The 19,974-nt window shown below is 39.9% G+C and overlaps 1 protein-coding gene across 4 annotated transcripts in view; it reads left to right on the plus strand.

Moving 5' to 3' along the window:
- dnm1a (dynamin 1a) overlaps positions 1-19,974 on the plus strand; it is a 51,238-nt gene that overhangs the window by 6,151 nt on the left and 25,113 nt on the right. For 3 of the 4 annotated variants that reach the window (XM_030767302.1, XM_030767303.1, XM_030767305.1), the window contains exons 2-13: positions 5,495-5,568; positions 6,579-6,728; positions 7,107-7,310; positions 8,085-8,183; positions 9,647-9,807; positions 9,983-10,125; positions 10,354-10,489; positions 12,324-12,391; positions 14,387-14,525; positions 19,025-19,111; positions 19,255-19,325; positions 19,619-19,670. In XM_030767302.1, the coding sequence (XP_030623162.1) occupies positions 5,495-5,568; positions 6,579-6,728; positions 7,107-7,310; positions 8,085-8,183; positions 9,647-9,807; positions 9,983-10,125; positions 10,354-10,489; positions 12,324-12,391; positions 14,387-14,525; positions 19,025-19,111; positions 19,255-19,325; positions 19,619-19,670 (1,384 nt within the window). Of the gene's footprint in view, positions 1-5,494; positions 5,569-6,578; positions 6,729-7,106; positions 7,311-8,084; positions 8,184-9,646; positions 9,808-9,982; positions 10,126-10,353; positions 10,490-12,323; positions 12,392-14,386; positions 14,526-15,679; positions 15,819-19,024; positions 19,112-19,254; positions 19,326-19,618; positions 19,671-19,974 lie in introns of all 4 variants that reach the window. The other variant, XM_030767304.1, reaches the window with a different exon arrangement.

Consider the following 19,974-nt stretch of genomic DNA (forward strand, 5'->3'; position numbering starts at 1 on the left):
CATAAAATACTCGATGAGGGAATATATATTTTTTTAATTCCATCAAATTTATCATAAAGAGCTGAACAAACTTAAAATTGCTTTTTTTTTTAAGTGTTGAAGCTTCTCTCCAACACTCTCTCTCAAGAGACAGAGACAGACAGATACAGAAAGAGAGCAAGAGAAACAGACCGAAAACAAACAACAGAAAAAAAGATATGGTGCCATAGGAACAGGGACAGACCGAGGACATCGACTAGAAGATTATATCACACTGTGCGTCCTCGTTTGACAGCAGTAGTGTGAAATAGGATTTATTTCTTTGCTTGTTCCATGCCTCAGTCTCAACAAGCATTTGCTGTGCCACCCAGTTATGTTTTATTAAAGGTGACAGATGATGTTTCTGATGAGGTACCATCCACTGCACCGCAGCACTGAGCTGTATTGACCACTCTCTGAATAACATTTTGTTCGATGAAGCACATTTGATGAAGGGGTTCACATCTTATATATGACTAGCATTAGCAATTGTGAGTATTTCAAAGAAAGACCCATAAGGCCATAGGAAAGTGGTGTTTACCATTCAGTGCAATGTCAACATGCACAGAGTATATACTCATGTTAGACACAGTTGCTTATTCTTATGCACTTCCTTTAGGGTGCTCAACAATATATGTGTTTTTTTAAGAATGTTGTCTTTAAACTGCCACAAACAATTTGTACCATTTATTCTACTTATATTCTGTGTCTTGCTCAACTGTGCACGGTAAAGTAAGACAAGCGAAAAATCATGAAAATTACATGGCTTCATTATTTATGTAACATATTTCACCATTAAAATGATGAATTATATGACATTAATAATTCATATTGCTGTTGGTGATGATAGGCCTATTGCTACTTAGTCTCTTTCACCTCAATCTTTTAGAGCTTGTTTGATGGTCTCAAACTTTCTGAGATTTCTCTTCCCATGCATTCAAATCAAGTAAAACCATTAATGGTGAACATATCCTCTCTGAAAGCAAAGCTAGACCATGAAGAGCAGGTTTTGATGTATATGGTACTACTGGAAAAAATAAAGATCATAGAGGTGACTGGCCACTTTGGTGACTGACCTCAGAAACAATGCAGTCATGTTTCTAGTTTCCAAGGGCCTGTGTTTCATAATTATTAGCTGTTAAAAGTCAGGTCATGTTTTTTCTTCAGCAACACTGATTTGCAACGAGGTCAGTCTTAATGGCTGAGGAACCTTTTGTGTCCCGTTTTTTTTTTCCTGGACAAGGAATCTTTAATTTTGGTTATAAAACTTGATTGATGAGAAACCACATGTTATAATGAATGCTTCTCTCGATGTACATGCATTTCTCAGAATGCATCGACTTAACTGCTGAAAAGAACCTTTCAGGAAAGGAATATCAATCAATCTTTAAAGGCTAAGAGATTATGCTTAAGCTCTGTTGTATAATTAAAGAGGCAGAATTAAAACGTTCTGATTATGTTTTTCAAATGTGAAATGAGTTCCCTCATACGTAAATATGAATTCTCTGCATTGTGAGGGAAATTCTCATTGCTTTCTATGACATACAAAAACATGGAGGACAACTCAGCAAAGAAAACTGATCCAGGCATGGATGTATGTTTTTCCATACCTCAATCACATAATTGACTGGACTGATACCAGACCTTCACAGAAGGTGCACACAGCTGTGGTGTCTGAGGGGGAAAGGGGAGATAGAGAGAGAGAGAGAGAGAGAGTGGGGAGAGAGGGAGTGCTACTTGAGCTTGCTCTCACACTGCTCAACAGGATTATCACTAATCTGATGGTCTACAGGCCTGTAGATATAAACTCTCTCATTCACTCTCGTTGAAGCTTTAATCTGTTGTCCTGCCACCCTACAACAATGTGCAGTCTCATTGGTTCTTTCACTGTAATCTCATCTGTAGAAGTGAATCACATCAACAGTAGGCGCTGTTTAATCAGTGAAAGAGGAATTGTGCGCACTGCCGCTGGCTTGTACGGCCACATCATAATGACCTGCCTGTTTGCGTCTCTGGCCAGAAATAGGCAATTACATAATGTTTGTTCGAGCAACGGCTGAGTCAAGATGTTATGTCATCTTCTACAGTGAATTTTAACGATGAGCAGGTCTACTTGTGAGCAGATGTACTTGTGAGTGTACTGTGAATTACGTGTAAACACATAACTATGAACTGTTATTGTTCTCTTTATTAGACATACAATCTGAACAAACCTCAAACCACTTGTCATTGCAATGCACCCTTTTATGGCACTTCATGCTTTGTGTGTTGGGCATGTACGTGTGTGTACGTGTGCACACTGGGTGACCAAAAAGATAAGGTGGTGCTATGCTATCTGAAACATAACTTATCTCAACCTCTGCATTTGTCAGTCAGACTTTTGTCCCTCTGACCTTTGGCTTCAGTGCCCTCTCTGAAGTTCACCTGTCACCTGTCTCTCACCTGTAAACCGTGGTATTATGACAAATTACTGCTGCAGGACCTGCATAATAATTGGTGCATGCAATGAGTCTGGGAATATTTTATTTAGTCATGCAGTTTTAGAAGAAAGAAAATGAGACTGATTTTTTGGTGACTGCTTAAAATGTTTGTAGGCTATTGCAAAATGTCAGTCCATAATTCTGTTGTGGATTCTTTGTTATTCTCTCACACTGAGTAACTTGCTTGGTGCCGCTCTTTGTTTACTCATCGTGCTCTTTGTGTGTTTAACATAAAAGAGATGAAGGATACACACAAACAGCTTCAGTCATCTGTGTGTCCTTCATCAATCCTTTACTGGAACCTCTGTCACTACTTTCTCTCTCTTCCCTATCCCTCTCTTTTTGTTGCCCTTTTTATCACTCTCTCTCTCTCTCTCTCTCTCTCTCTCTCTCTCTGTACCATATTTTTCCCTCTCGACTGTTGTTCCCCTCATTATGCCCATTTTTTTCATCTCTCTCCTTCCCTCTTTACTTCTCTGTCTCTCATTTCACCTGTCTCTCTTTGCTCTCTGTCCTCTGTGTGTATCTGTCTGTTAGTGTCCACTCTTCATTTTTTTCTCTCTTTGTGGTGACGTCTGTGTGATGTTTTGTGGTTGTGGTTGCTGTTGGCTGTGATAAGGTTAGGTAAGTGACAGGTGATTACTGTGCAGGAGAAGGAGAGGAGGAGAAGCATATCCAATGGGATTAGTCAGGGTGGGAGGTCTGTATTCCACAGCCTTCCAGGTGGGGGATGGGAAAATAGAAAGATGGAGAGAAAAATATGCTCTTCTCCCCCTGCTATTTCCAAGAGAAATCTTCGATGCTTTTTAGTGGTCAAGGTGTATATAAACACATGTACAAATCTAAATACTTGTGTTTGTTTCTGAACAAGTGGGAGTATATATCGTTGTGAGTATGCATGATAGAACACCGGAGAATATGTTTAATATGTGCTGATTTGAGTGCAGTGTGTTTGTTTGTTGGAAAGAATGTATGTGTTTGTGTGTGTGTGTGTTTGCATGGGTGCTCCTTGCCCGGGTCTGGTCTGCGGTGTAATGATGGACAGGCTGGTGTTTGCTTGGGACTTGCCTGTCCCATATGGACTCTCCATATGGTGTTGTTTCTGAGGGTGGGGTTGTCACAGGCACCTGCAACTACTGCCATCTGGCCTCTGTCGGGTGTCAGAGAAGGAGAAAAGAGGGTGCAAGGCTTTCATTTCACCTGTGGAGAGGCTTGCAGTGTCATGCACAAAGGCACAATTTCTGGAAACAGTTTTTATAAAACAGCCATCCATCTCAGCAAACAGCAATATTTTGTGCATGTCTGTTACTATGATTGACAGGAGGCCAGTTCTGCTGCATTTGAAAGCTCTGCAATATAAATACCACAGAGTATATGATAGAACTTGCCATTTCCTCGGCACAAGTATATCTGTGTTACACGCTGGATGTTGCTGTCTGTATGACAATTTAATACGGACAGGAGCCTCATTAAATAGTTTTGACAAAGGCAGTTTACTGAAACTGAAAGTCAACATTCTTATTCACTTGGTATGAAAATGCTTGACACAAGTCTCTGCACATACATCTGGGGCATACTGAGGCTTGTTGCTATTGCTTTTTTAAATGACGATAAACCACAACTATTTCAAGCAGATTCCAGGGAGTGCCATTATGGAGTGTGTCCATATGAGCAATACAGAAATGGTCAACAGACATTACTGCACAGTGCATTAATCGGTGCATTAAAGCTTAAGCACACGACTCAAAGCTTAAAGACACTACATCCATAAACAGACAATAGCAACACTAAAGACACAACACACACACACACACACATACACATACACACAGGTTCAGTTAAAATTGCCATTCTTGGAAACTGCAGTAACAGTCAGTCAACGCTGATCAGGATTAGCCCCGCAACTGCTCCATCCAAGTGTAATACGCTACTCTAATTTTACACAAACCACATATACCATACATACACACACACAAACACTACGCATATGACATGTGAATTTGACAAGACGACTTTGACATATGACAGACAAGATGAGTAAGCACCACACCACAAGCATAACTACAAAGTCATCCTGAGCATACATACAAGCTTTGTATTATGATTTTTGCTCCAGAAGCAGTCAATAGCATTTAGATTAGTGATGCTCGTTAATAGCTGGCTGGATATTTGTTTCGAATAACATTTTGTTGTTCTTGAAAAGCTCAGAGCGGGCCATCTGTGGTCAGGTTACAGGCTGCTGATGGTTTGTCACAGAGCCATCATTTTGTAACGAGCCTGTCATGGAGGTGTAGGGAGATGAGGCTTGTTTTTAGCCATCATCAGGCTCAAGCCAGTTGTTAGGCAACTCTTTTGGGGCGTTCTTCTGAAACTTGGTGTACAACGTGATGGCTCTGAGGTTCATTTGATATCATTTAGATTTGACTGCTTATCTTTATTCAGGGACTTCACTATACTAATAGTATTATTTCACTGTTTTCCTGCTGCCATTTCATTTTAGTTCACATTTCAAAACCTGTCCGTATAGATATTGTTATGTTGTGTGCCAGCAGACTACCAACAGCGCATGTTTATGAACTATAAACTGGCACATCAGACCTTGAATTACATTTTGCTAAAGATTAAATTTGTTTTGTATCACTCTGGGATACAAAACTATGAAATACTTTTGTGAACAGTTGCAATATTGAACAAAATCACAAGTCTTTTAGCTTGGACCAGGGAACATTATGACAGAAGGTGAGACCACACTATGTCTCAGAACAAAACAACACGTCCAGTGAGAACAGAAGTTTTTTTTTTTTTAAATTTCATAGAAACCAAATATTCCCTTGGCTTGCGGGACATCATTATCTTGTATGCATTCTGTTTAGTTTAAATACTGAGATGTGATGAAGTCTTCAGTCCTCTCATACGTAGACAGAAGGTCTTCATCAGTTACTGCTGTTTGGCTGTATTCTGATCTGTATCCTTCCTCTTCCTTGTGTGTATCACAGGGACTTCCTCCCCCGTGGCTCTGGCATTGTCACCCGCCGCCCCCTAGTTCTGCAGCTCATCAACTCTCCGACAGGTTAGTGTCATTTCCCTGCAAGACCATCCCACGAATCAGAACTTTTATCTTAAAATGAGCAAAATTTTGAGGATTGAGGGGATGTAAGATGTAAGATAAAGAGTGTTTGTCTAAAGTTTAATTTAAAATTCTACAACACAATTCTTGTTTATGACATTCTTCAGTGAGCCTCCTGTGACGAAAGAACTTGAGAATTGATTGATATGATTGTGCTTTAGATGGCCCTCAAACATTATTTCTGCAAGAATGTGAACAACATCCCTCCCGTCTTAGAAGACTTGGTTTTACCGTCTCAGTTGCTTCAACAAGACCATTTGCTCATGACTCCTAACCTAATGAGGAGAAATGAGGAGAGATCAAATCTCTCTTAAATAGTCAACATGTTAAAGGTCTTCTTAAGCAAAAATACTTCAATTCATGCCTTTTATTTTTAAATCTGAGTGTAGTATCAAATATGACTATCAGTTAGGCCCATTGCCTGAATTGCTCTCAGAAAGGAAAGCCTCTAGTCTGAATCCAAGTTTATCATGGACTTGGCTTAAACCTTCTTTAGGAATGCTGTTCACTAGATTAAGAGTCAAATAGAAAAGCCAGATGTTATTATCTGGTTGCAGTAATATTATTGTAGCATAATATGCTTGTCCAAAACCCAAATTTATTACCTCAAACTGAGTCTCTTTTTTCATGCTTGAAAATGCTAATGCTGAGAGCTTAGACAAATTTGGGTGTCAGGCTTGTTTTGCCCATGGTAACCTTTTTTCATTATTGAACTCTGAAAAACACTGCCATCTAGTGTATATATCTGCACCAGATATCAGATTTATAGTACAACATGTATATTACGTTAATTGTGGATTATTTCCTGTAAGCATTGTACTTACAGTGATATTGCTTTACTTTTTGATGAATGGACTATAAACTTTGATACTTTGTGATTATCTTGTGTTTTCTTCCTTCCCCACTCTCTCCTCTTTTAACTCTGTCTCCCCTTTAATGCACCCCTCCCTCAGAATATGCTGAGTTCCTGCATTGCAAGGGCAAGAAGTTCACAGACTTTGATGAGGTTCGGCAGGAGATCGAGGCTGAGACAGACCGTGTCACCGGTCAGAATAAGGGCATCTCACCCGTGCCCATAAACCTGCGTGTTTATTCCCCAAATGGTACACATAATTCATTTCTACTCCTTTTTACATGACACACTCGCATGATGAGTCTGACGGTCAGTCAAGAACATTTTTTAAAGCTGGTTTACCACTCAACTGCATGGCAACTTGATTTGTCATAGCAGTGATTGAGAAAGTAATTGTCATCAGCGTAGCCTCACCTATCTTTAGCCTGACCCGTCCTGAGCTAATCAAAACCTGTGTGGATAGAAGCACATTCTAACACCAAAATCATTTGAAGTGGTTCGGTTAGATCCAGCTAGTTTCACGTAGTCTTACTCCTCATTTTACTGTTTGTCGTCCTAGTCCCTACCAATAAAAGTGAATTATCTTCTCTTTCTCTCTCCCTTGCTCATTGTCATTCCCTCCTTTAAGTGTTGAACTTGACTTTGGTGGATCTGCCAGGAATGACCAAAGTGCCAGTAGGTGATCAGCCAGCTGACATTGAGTTCCAGATCAGGGACATGCTGATGCAATTTGTGACAAAGGAGAACTGCCTGCTGTTGGCAGTGTCTCCTGCCAACTCAGATCTCGCTAACTCTGATGCCCTCAAGATCGCCAAAGAAGTTGACCCACAGGGTGAGTGTCCTAGAAGTCAGTAAAAGCTGACATAGACACATTCATAGAAAGAGTGGCACTGCAATTGAGCTGAAAATCAAGAATGATGTATGTAGTATTGCAGGTGTGGTATGTTCTTGGCGGGGTTCCTGTGTGCCACATTACGGATGTGTTATATTTGGCACTCTATAGCTGTGTATGCAATGACATGCTTTACTTTAATAATTATTCAAATGAATCAGCTGAAATTACTTATTTTTTAATTATAAGTATGTTTTTTGTTTAAATGTGCTACAATAATTAACAAGTCAGTTTTCAGTACTTTTCACATTCTCTCCTTGCCACTCCAGTGGGATTGCATCTTTTTCTTGTGATGTTTTATGAGATTTTATGAGATTTGATAGCACACTGATAGCATCTAACATCAAAGGTCCACCACCACATTGTCGTCTACATATGCTTCCTTCCTTCAATGCCAAATTATAATATCTTGAAGGTCTCGCCAAGTCCAGGTTAGCCAAACTAATAGCCTAATTCCAGGCTTTTACATTTGTTGGATGCTTTCATCTTTCCGTTTTTCCTGGTGCCCCTTCCTAATAACCTTTGATAGGAAAGTGGTTTGTAATTGTAGATTTGGTGATACCAGACAACATGCAACCAAATTGTTAACCAAGCAATTTTCCAACTTTGGCCCTTGGATTTTTTCACTCATGCCACATCTTTCGTGCTGTGGGTGTGTGGAAAACACAGTATTATTTTGTGCAGGTATGTATACACTTGTGTGTGTCTATTCAGGTGTGCGGACTATTGGTGTGATCACTAAACTGGATCTGATGGATGAGGGGACTGATGCACGAGATATTTTGGAGAACAAGCTGTTGCCACTGCGTCGAGGTGAGACATGCAAACTAAAGACACTTCTAACACACACACACACACTAAGAGCACTTTGCACCTGCTTTGGAACAGAACATCATACACAGACCAAACTAGCTATAAGAATGTTCCATTTTACCATGGGGGACTTCACATACTGACTGACATGGCTGACCATGGTTTGATGTGATGTAATTTGAGTCACATGTCAACATGTATATTTAGCACTGGGTGAAAATGAGTGCTTAACTGACCAAATATTTAGTTGGTTTGAGAGCCATTTCCCATTTTTTCCTCTGCTTAAAATCTATGATGTCATGCATATCAAATATGAGACTCTCAAATAAGACTCTCATTGTGACAATTCATGAGATGGGACCCCCAAAAACCTGCCGTACTGTATGTTATTTGATACATGCAAGGTTTGTTAACAAGCATTTAAAATAATTTTTAAAATTTACTGTGCAGTAAAAGTTTACTGTGCAGTTCAAGTGGTGACCTGCATTTTGAAGACAGACATAAAACCTTTGTAAAAAATATATGTATCTATTCATTTAGTGTTTTGACTAAGGTGTTTTTTGGGGAGAGGGATGTAAATTTCATTTTTGAACCAATTTCAGTGTGTCAAGATAAACAGGGCTAACATCATAACAGTGTGTATCATAACAGTGTGAGATCAATGTCAACACCCTGACTCGATACTGCAGGGCTGTGCTGCAATGCTAGAATCAACTTTAGATACTGATTGAAACTTTATGATTGTGATCTTTTGGGTCTTTTGATAACTGATATGAGGCTTGTCAGGATTCTATTAGGAGTGAAGAAAGAAGCACTAATCCTCCCGCCCTCCCCTCAAAAAAAAAAAAAAAAAAAAAAAAAAAACCAGGTCAAAAAAAGAACACGGTGTTCTCAGTGTTTCCCTCTAGCGGAAACTTTGATGCTTAATGCAACAGCAGCCACTGTATCAATCCAACAGAGACAGAATGAGAGTGAAAAACAGAGAGAAGGAAAAACAATGTCTTGATTTCAGTGAAACATCTGGAAAAAATGTCTTCGTTTTGTTGCTGTAAAGAAAATTTATTGGAAACCCTTGAATGCATTGTGCTGACACACCAGTTTTCTGTCAGATCACAGGCAGAGCAAGGGCCCTATGCTAAATGTTTTCCCATCATATCGTGTCTTTACCTTTTCTGTGTCTTTGTCAGTCACCCACGTAGTATGACTTATCATGGTAAACCACAGCCGTATTTCATAAGCCCTGTGGCTTTGAAGCTTAAAGTTTGTCATGCTGAGAAGAAATACTCCAAAGAACTTAACTAGAGTGAGACAGTCACGTTTCTTTCTTTCTTTCTTTCTTTCTTTCTTTCTTTCTTTCTTTCTTTCTTTCTTTCTTTCTTTCTTTCCTTCTTGACTGTGTTAGGCTATCAGGAGCAGTTTGGAATTCTGTTTCATTCCTCATTTGTCTTTGCATATCTCCTCAGGTTACATTGGGGTTGTTAACCGCAGTCAGAAAGACATTGATGGGAAGAAGGACATTAATGCTGCCATGGGAGCAGAGAGGAAGTTCTTCCTATCCCACCCTGCCTACAGACACCTGGCTGACCGCATGGGTACACCTTATCTGCAGAAGGTGCTCAACCAGGTATGCACTCTGGTGGTTTGTATGAAGAGTACTTTGAAATTTAGTACTTATCAATGTTCAAAAAGGATTCTTGGACCGCTGTCCTTTTTGGGCCAATGTCCAATTTAGTAACAAAAGCTGAATGGACACAAACCTATTTATTGCATTTAATCTCCTATTCAACTCTCCCCTATAGCAACTGACCAATCACATCCGTGATACCCTCCCTGGGTTGCGGCAAAAGCTCCAGAGCCAGCTGCTGTCCATTGAGAAGGAGGTGGAGGAATACAAAAATTTCCGTCCCGATGACCCATCCCGCAAGACCAAGGCCTTGCTGCAGTCAGTAACTCAGTCTGACTTTGAGGAATACTCCAGACAAGATGTGACTTTATTAATTTACATGCATTATAACTTTTATACGACCAGACAAACACAACTCATACATGCACAGACCTTGACTCATAAGCACATGGACAAAGACTTTAATACGCATAACACAAAACAGAATTTGAACCTTGTGAGATCATTTTTTGTGGCTCAGATAGCTCTCCCTCATCATGTTTTCAGGATGGTGCAGCAGTTCTCGGTGGACTTTGATAAACGCATCGAAGGCTCTGGCGATCAGATCGACACCTACGAGCTGTCGGGTGGAGCCAGGATCAACCGCATCTTTCATGAGCGTTTCCCTTTCGAGCTGGTCAAGGTATGTAGAGATGGCAAACTGGTCCACAGTTATATCCATCTAACCAAGCAATTAATTTGGACTTCTAGATGTGTGTACAGTTAGTGTTGTACCCTGCTTTCCAAAACATTTAATCTAAGTATCTCCTAATGCCTAGGGTTGCTTTACAAAGGTCGTTCCAACAAAAATCAAAACACGTCGAAGTGTTAAAGCATAACTTATTCAGAGTGTTTTTGATCCTTGTTAAGCTCTAATATTTGACTCATCTTACTTGTGAAGAAAGTTTTCCACAAAGGCAGATTACCAGCTAGGCCGTTAATCTTATATCTGAGCAACAATTGCACAATCTCACGTAGATCAAACCAAACAAATCTGTAACTAGTCAGTTTTCCCTGACACTCAAGATAAACATAAAGTCAAGGTGCGGTAGACATCGGCCTTTACTGGTGCACTGCGATCTGTGCCGTCCCTGCTGTGGCAGTACTGGGGTCTCTCTGCTATCACTTAACAGCCACAGAGTGAGTCATGGCTTAGGCTCGCGCCTCCCTTGAGGTCTAGATCGCAGAGCTTTATGAGTAAAACATTCCAGCTTCCCACTCTGGAAAAAAAATGCCTCAAACACACACACACACACACACACACACACACACACACCGACATACATATTTACACAATAAAACAGTCAGTCTGGAGTGGTCCAACAGGAAGGCTTTGGTTGGGCTTGACATTCAATCTGCCACATGGGATACTTCTGTCTGTCTCTGCAGCTTATTCTTAAAGACTGTACTGTTGTAAATGCTAATATCGCATATTTACATCTGAAATTTTACCCTTTATCACAATGGAATGTAATACACATTACTCTAGGTGCTGAACTCAGAACTCACTTAAGCCCCTTTCACACTAGCCAGATAACTCCTAACAAACATTAACAAACACAAACAGTACATTGTCAGTGTGACGTGGCTCTTTGGGGTTTACTCAGATTTATGGGGCAATGTTCAAGCCTTTATGTCAGATACAACTTGTTCAGTCTGTGTTTGGAGTTAAAAGAGAAAAGCCTCACTGCGCACTCTGTTTCTGTAGCAGCACAGGCTGTTTTCTTGCCAACTCTAATTGCAAGGGCTGGGCTTTGGACTTAAGATCAGGAGCAGGCACTTGTTATAACAGGGGGAGAGAAACCAGAGCTGTAGGAGATGACTAAATAGTGGTTCCGGGGCACAGTGGGAAAAGTTCAAAATGTATATCCTCTATCCTCCATTCATGACATAGATTGGGATGGGTTCCCTGATTCTGTCCATTCAAGAGTTATTGTCTTCTCTACCACTTCTCTCTTGTACGCTCCGCATCACTCAACAAAAGTTATTTCAGATAAAACATCATGAATAAGATCAAGAGCAACTGAAAAGAAAAGCAAAAATTTGCTGACAATAAGAATGTAATCTGTTGGATGATGTTGAAGCAGTTTGTAGTTGGCTTTCCAAACACTTTAAAAACAATTGTCAGCGTTGGAGTGGTGGGAGTTGTTCACGTTTGCTGGGAGTTTTATAGGCAGTGTGCACTGGGCTTTAGTCCTCATGAAATTATTTGGAAGATCTTATAATTTCATATATGAACTCGTATAGGCATTCAGTCACTTTTATCTCATCCTCAACATTTTGTGTTGTGATGTGGTTTTATACTTATATTAGCCACCAAATTATCAAGGATTTAAACAGATCAAACTTAATAGAGTTGTGTTTTTGGTCACCTGGGTAAGTCTTAAAAACATCAGTTTTACTGAGGGTATTCTGTATTTATAATACTGTCGTTATATTGTGCATTCATATCTGCTACCCCGCTCTTTTGTCTGCAGATGGAATTTGATGAGAAAGAGCTTCGCAAGGAGATCAGCTACGCCATCAAGAACATTCACGGCATCAGGCACGTCTGTTACCTTTCCTGTTTGCCCTTTCTGTCTGTGCCACCAACATAGCCTGAGTCAGATACATCTAATCACTCAAACACAAAGACCCATGCCATTCCGCTCATCTGCTAATCAAGGACATTGCACTCCAGCAGGGAGAACAGAGAGAGATACCTGTGATCTCTCTGGGGAGAGATAATGCTCCTTATTCTCTTTGACCTAAACTGTCTCAATGTCTGTCTTGTCTGTCCGGTGAAACCTAGCCTGTCTGTGTTGTCAGATGGTATTGACCAAAGCGGAGAAAGGAATTTGGAAATTCTTTAAAAGTATTATTTCAATAAATTTGTAAATTTGTGCAAATTGCTTATATATATATAATTATTTCATAATCTGTATGAAATTGTTCTATACAGGTTATTAAATAATTTGACAAAGGAATAAAACTTGACAGGTTTTGGAGCCAACAGATATGGGTTACAGACAGCTCCAGCTGCGATGCCTAATGGCTCTTTATTTGGTGTGCTGTTGAATAGAAGATGCTTTTCATTTTTAATTGTCCCATTTAAATGGGAACGTCACCACTGTTACCACCTCCACAACTCCCCCCAAGAGACAGAGCAGTCTGATTTAGCACACGCATGGCAACTAGATCTGGTCAAGTGCAGTCTTATCAGGTTTGACTGTAACTGACTGACTCTCAAAAAAAAATCATATAGTATCTCATCTTTCCAGTTTTGTTTTAAGATCAAGTTTGTAGGCTGTACAAAATCTGATTCCTAGCCCTGTGACCTGCACATGACCTGAGTGTGAAGCAAAAAATTGGAATTGTTCAGTGCTAATCTGGCGCTGGGCTAAAATGATTTTCACTCTCCATGTGACAGGTCAGTCTCATTCTGACACTGAATGAGTGGGACTGTTGAAAAAAGGAAGACAGCAAAGACAATATCAGCCACAATGCTGGGTCTTTTTGTCCCTGTTATCCTGTGCTGATGTAATTGCAGCCAATTCCCAGAAATCATCTTAGAGTTGATCAGAAAACCCACCATGTTCATAGCAATATCAATATGACGTGGACATCAAAATGAACAACCAGACAAAGAATTGATGAGCAAAAACTCAGAATTGAGTGCTAAAGCCTTCAGTCTGTACACAGATTCAATTTTAAAAAGGGAGCCTTACTGGACAGGCAGGCAGGCATGGGAGACATTCTGTGTGGTAATTTCTGGGGAGTGTATGTATGGTCAGTGCTGGTCTTTGATTTATGAGGTGGGCATCTTGATATTAACTTCCATATAAACCCAATTCACTTTTTTGTGGACTAGAAGTATCTGTATAGTGTTGCCTTGCAATAGTTATTGACATTTACAGTAGTACACTGTCCAGATGTGAAATAACCAGATGGCTGATGAACCCTTTCACTTACGTTGATGCTAACTGATAAACAACCTTGGGCTGGATTTACTAAAAAGGCAAAGCTATTGACTTCTAATTAAAGAGCACAACATAAAGAGCGCAACATAAAGCTTAGTTTATTTATTTTCTTATCCATGGGGTAAAATTTATAATTTGTTATTAAATAAGACTGATTATGACATCACCCTCACATCACAGTAGAGTAGTATTTTTTCTGCCAGTAGGGGACTATTTGCTTCTGCCTATTATTTTCCTGCGCATTAGTTGCCATAATTAGAGTAGTGAATCCAGCCCATTGTGCTGACAGACATAGGTGTGTTTACTTATAAATATCTGAGTCAAGAAAAACACCACTGGACAAATTGTTTTTTCTACAAACTATTTGGTGATGGTTGTTATCAGTAACAGTACATTTATGAGCGCTTTCTGCTCGTTTTGATTTTCCATGTGTGTTTTTTCCTCATTGAGGGGTGTGGGGAGGGCTTTCTTTTTTGATTAACACTTAACACTTTCTGCCCTGCTTCCACTCTTTTTCTCTCCTTTTTTATTTTTCTTTCTTTTTTTTTCTTGGGCCTGGCCAATTTCTCTTTGCCGGGCAGAACTGGGCTCTTCACCCCGGACATGGCCTTTGAGACCATTGTGAAAAGGCAGATTGCGAAGATTAAAGAACCATGCCAGAAATGTGTGGATATGGTCATTTCTGAGCTAATCAATACTGTTAGGCAGTGTACCAAGAAGGTAAAGCTCTGGTGAAGGGTTCTTGTCCCCTAAACCCCAAAAGACTTGCTATCACCTACCCTTTGCCCCACAAGCACCTCTGCCCTACCTGCCAACTCCACTCCTGCTGTCGCTGGATTGTGAGGGGGGGGGGCTTGTGGGAGTGAGCTGTGTGTTTGTGTGTTTGTGTATGCGTACTTTGGATGGGAGGGACAAGGAAGAATGGCTTCAGCACAGCCACAATAGCTAACTGTGCAAAAAAGGGGAGTCTTGATACTGGAGAAGCACTGCTATGTCACTGTGACAGAAACCATTTGAACAGGAGCATTTCTCTATTGTACACAATCTCAGGATCCATAATATTACTAATAGCGATATGTTTATTAATTACTACCTGACAGGCAGCCAAAAGCAACATGTTTGCTGCTCACAGTCATAAAGGAGTTGTATGTATGTGGTATCAGACATACATAAGCTAGTGTGAGAGGTAAATAGCCTCAATTTATGTGCACATATCAGACCTTTAGTATCCAGACTTCCGCTTGTGGGACTGCAGTGTGGCTCCTTGCAGCAGTCAGTAACATCACGCTCTTTTTGAGACCTCCAATGGTCACAGGGAGGGGAACACACTGAGCAAAGTAACTGCCTCTGGAGTGCTAAGCTGCAGTCTCACAGCTCATGGCTCTGAACTATTGTCCGCTGGACAGGGTGGGCTTAGGTTTTCCTCTCTTTCTTTTGAATATGAGAGGAGGACCTTGAGACCATATTGGATGGCTTAAGGAGATACCAAATGTCTCACTTGCATTTTCTCCCTCTGTGCTGTTTACCTGTCCCTCCAACCTTCCCCTGTCCCGGTTTCCTTCTCTCTCCTTTGCTCTTTTGCTTATTTCAATGTTTCCTCATCTCTTCCTCTTCTGTTTTTGGGCACATCTCTTGTGTGGGCCTTCTTCTTCACTCCCTGCCTTCCGTTTACTCTCTCATTCACGCTCTTTCCCTCCCTCTGTCTATCTTTCACTCTCTCTGTCTTTCTCCACGTTGCTTTGTCTTCCTGTTTCAATTTCTCTGTGCACATGTGTGTCTCTTCCCATCTGTCCTCTTTTGTTCGTTTTCGTCCCTCTGTCTCTTCTCTCTCTTTCTCTCCTTCTCTCTTTCGTGCCACCCAACTTCCTCTGCAGGACGGGCCTGTTTACTCCTGACTTGGCCTTTGAGGCCATAGTGAAAAAGCAGATCCAAAAGCTGAAGGAACCCACTCTGAAGTGTATAGATATGGTAGTGAGCGAACTGACCTCTACCATACGAAAATGTAGTGAAAAGGTAATGCGGAGCCAAGCTCCGTTTGTCTGCATCCATCTTAGATGTGCAGATAGACTGATGGCTGGACATAACACAAAAAAGGAAAGCAAAAGAGGTCATTTCATCCATTAGTTGCTGTTGTTGAATACTATTATAGATGAAGCCTCAGGACAACTAAACGCTTTTTGCAAGGAGCTCAAGCTGAAATACAGGGACTCTTTCTGCTTATTTGAAATTTTAACTCACCATATAGAGAATTTCAGACAAATGAAGATATACTATTACATCCCTTCCCGTCATAGCGCGTCATTGAATTGTCTTTGTCAGCTAGCCCTTCATAACCCATAAAACCCTCATGTCTTTCTTAAATGTCGACATTTAACTATTTGTACATATCTGTTGTCTCCTTTTTGCATTGTGTTGTGCAGTACAGTATGGAAATTTGCTCTGTGGAATTTTTGTGGTGTTGGTGAGAATCTGTATGCATGCTTGTAAACATATTTTTCAAGCCTTTCAGCAGAATGATTGGTTTTGAGCTGAACTTTGTCAACAATATAAAAACACGAGTAACCTCCAAGGCATGCTGTAAAATCAGTAATTGCCTAGCTAAACAGTTTATGAATATCAAAATTTGTTATCGTGGTTAGCATTTCACTGAGCTGCTAACGCGTAGCTGACAAAAGATACGCTTTTAGCACTTGCCAACTCCATTATAGCCTTGACAAGCCTGACTCTGAACTCTCAAAGTCTGGTAACTTTGCTTGCTTTCAAGGGATAGGAATGCTATTGTAGCAAAGTCAATTCCCATATTTAAAAACATACTAAAGAAATTTGCCTGTTGTCACCCTCCCTGCATTAGAATGTGTTACAGCTGCAGAGCTAATGGAACAAATGTGTGTCTCTCAGTGTGTGACTACTTTAGTTGTCAGTATGAGCAGAGTTGGAAAATGGTTACAGCAGACCATATTTGTAGTTATGCCTTCCAATATGATCAGCTTTTGGGCTGATTTGCTGGCTCTTTTAAGTTAATATTTGTGTCTGGATCATAACACTATAGTCAGCATTGTCACACACTTAATTCATGTGCGACTCCTTCTAGTTACCAGGCTTTGATACCAAACTTTACACACCCCTTTTCCTAGAGAAGATATCACAGATAAAATAAGTTACATATTGCGTATTCTTGTGATCAAATACTACAGTATATATCCAGCAGTTGTTGTTATGTACAGTAAGAGATTACTGTTAAAGTTTTATTTCAGTCGTTTCTCTCTCACTTAATATATTTAATACAGAGTAGGTGGAAAATGTATCTTCTTTGCTCTCTTTTTTGTCTAAAGTGTAGGATTCACACGTTTGTCCAGCAACTATCGGTCTATCCTTACCAAAGACTTAATTAGTAATTTCAGTCTAATTTTTTCCTGTATGATTTTAGCATATCTTTCTGTTCTGTTCTAAAACAATGTTTAATTTGACAATTGCCAAATTGTCCCAGTTTGTTGTCATTTTGGTAAGCATGCTCATTGAATATTTTTCTGCTCTTTTCCTGTCTGTTCTATGACAACTAGCTCTGCTCTCATTTCTTTGTGTGTCGTGTCAGTAATGTACTGTCTTCTGATTGAGTTCTTATTCTTATGGTGGTGTCTTTTATTGTTTAATATAGTCTTATAATGTCTGTTGCAGGTGGAAAGATCCTGCTCAGATGACTAACAGTCATATCCAAGCTTTTCCTCCTCTCTGTTTTTCTCCGCTGTCTGTCATACTCTCATTTTTGATCAACCTTTTTGCCTGACCTGAACCCATTATAGAACAGTTTGACCTCTTTTGGATTTTGGCGCATTCCACAGTGCCTTTCATGTTATATAATTTGAAGACAATCTATATGTTTTTTTCCCCCAAAATTAAATGTTAATTGTGTCCAAACTTAAGATACATTATAAGTTTACTGTGCCTAAATAATAAATGAAAGCCTATGGATGATACAGTTACAGAGGAATGTTTCCATTTGAGACACTGTTTCGTGGACTTTTCTACCTCTACTGTGAGAACCATTCAAAAGCTTTTGTGATAGTTTCTGAAGAATTTTTGGCTCAATTGTTCAACTGTTGTTTCTGTTGCTGAAAATCCACATGAGGTCACTTTGATTTCCTCTAATCCTTATTCTTTCTCTCCTCCTTTTACTCTCCCTCTGTTGCTTCTTTGATAGTCCTCACTTCAGTGCATGAGTTTCTTTATGTGTGCCTGCAGCCTACAAACAGTCAGTTTTCCTTTGCTTTTCTTCATTGACCATCCACTGTATTAATAGTGTGATGGTCATCCTAGCATCCTTGCATTTGTTCAAGAAAAAGCAAGCCAAAGTGGCCACCGCATTGTGCTGTTATGGTACTGAGTAGATTTCCCTTGAGTATGTGTGTATGAGTGCTTGAGCGTGATACATTTTTCTGAAGTCATGATCTACTGATTGGAAGTTGCAATGCATATGTCAAAGTCAGGCTGGTTTCCTGTGGCTGAACGCTATCAGCATATTTCTTACTGCACAGTGACCAAATTTTACTCTGTATCTTTTGAGTGGTTGAGCATAGCAAAAGTAATTAAAGCTTTGAATTTGTTCCTATTGCAGGACAGCACAGGATTAAAAATGTACACATTTTGTTTTGTTCCAGAATGTGGAGGCATCCAAAATGTGCAGAACACTTTTTAGACTGTTAATTTGGCTCCATAAAGTGACAAATCAAACTGGCTTTATAACAGGCAAGATAGTGGGGTCATGCAGCCTTCAGTAACCATGACAATGCATTTTAACTTGAACCTATGTCCACGAAGGCAGTGAATCTTTTCTCCCGAGTACAGTTCTCTAAGTGTGTTTGACATTTTGATGGAATACTGTAATTTATTTATTGAAATATGAGTACTGTGTGTCCAAAGAAGAGAATAAAATTTCCCTGTGGTTTTGGTAGAAGATAAGACCTGTTGATTTCTATGTTATAGCAACAGGCTTTGCATCACTTCCATTAGTAAAATTTTGATATTTATTAATGTTCTCTGAAGGGAACCAGTGTAAGGTCTGTGAAATGGCCTTTTTCCGGGCCAGTGTTTGGCAGTGTCACGGCTATACACTGTCTATGTGTGTCTGTGGGCATGTGTTCATTAGTGACAAACTGCATCGGTGTTGTGATAGACCTCCTGTTTTGGCTTTGGCTCTCACCCATATGCCCCTGTGCCTACAGCTAGCTCAGTACCCCATGCTGAGAGAAGAGATGGAAAGGATTGTCACCCAGCACATCCGTGACCGGGAGAGTCGTACAAAGGATCAGGTTAGACGTTGAGTTCAATTCAGGCCACACTGTGTGTTGCTGTTCACGAGTCTGTATCTTCAAAGAACAGTGTTTTACAAATATAAAAAAATAATAGAAAGGATAACTCCAGAAAGATGAGTGAGTGATTTTTCCCCCTCAAGGTTATGCTGCTCATTGACATTGAACTAGCCTATGTGAACACCAATCATGAAGATTTCATTGGATTCGCAAAGTAAGTTCACTTTTCTTTTCAGTATAGCTTGTTAATTTTCCTTTTGATGGTGATGTCCTTTGAAATTGAAGGGTTTAAAGTAACACAGAAGTTAATTTAAAAAAAAAAAAAAGATGTAATGCTCTTTTAGTAAAAATGATAACCAGCCATAGATGATAGAAGATGATAACCATTCTTAAAAAAAAAAAACCAAAAAAAAAAACCCAAACTTTTCTTTGTGCAGCTGTGGCTGAATTAAGATACAACCTATGGCATATTTTTGCTTTGTTTTCTAATTCTTGTTTTCTCTCCAGTGCTCAGCAAAGAAGCAGCCAAATCAGTAAGAAGAAGGCAGCTGGAAATCAGGTAATGATTGCATTTTCATTGTACAGCCACCTTAACAACTCGAGTATTATGACTCTCTTCCACATAGCCTAGCTCTGTTGATATTTATGTCCCTCAGTTTACTCAGGCGCATAAAATGTCTTTGCACAGCCCTGTGTAGAATCTATTTTGTGCCATTGTGAGTTTGCACTGTTTATTTTATCCTCCATTCCTGATAACTGATTTTGAGAAACTTCTTTTCCTACAGTCTTAATGAGCAGGGCTCGAGTGCACTGTTCAGAAAAACTCAAACGCCTTAGCAGTAATGTAAAAAGAAAGTTTCTGG

This window comes from Chanos chanos, chromosome 3 (assembly GCF_902362185.1).
Source record: "Chanos chanos chromosome 3, fChaCha1.1, whole genome shotgun sequence".
NCBI lineage: Eukaryota > Metazoa > Chordata > Actinopteri > Gonorynchiformes > Chanidae > Chanos > Chanos chanos.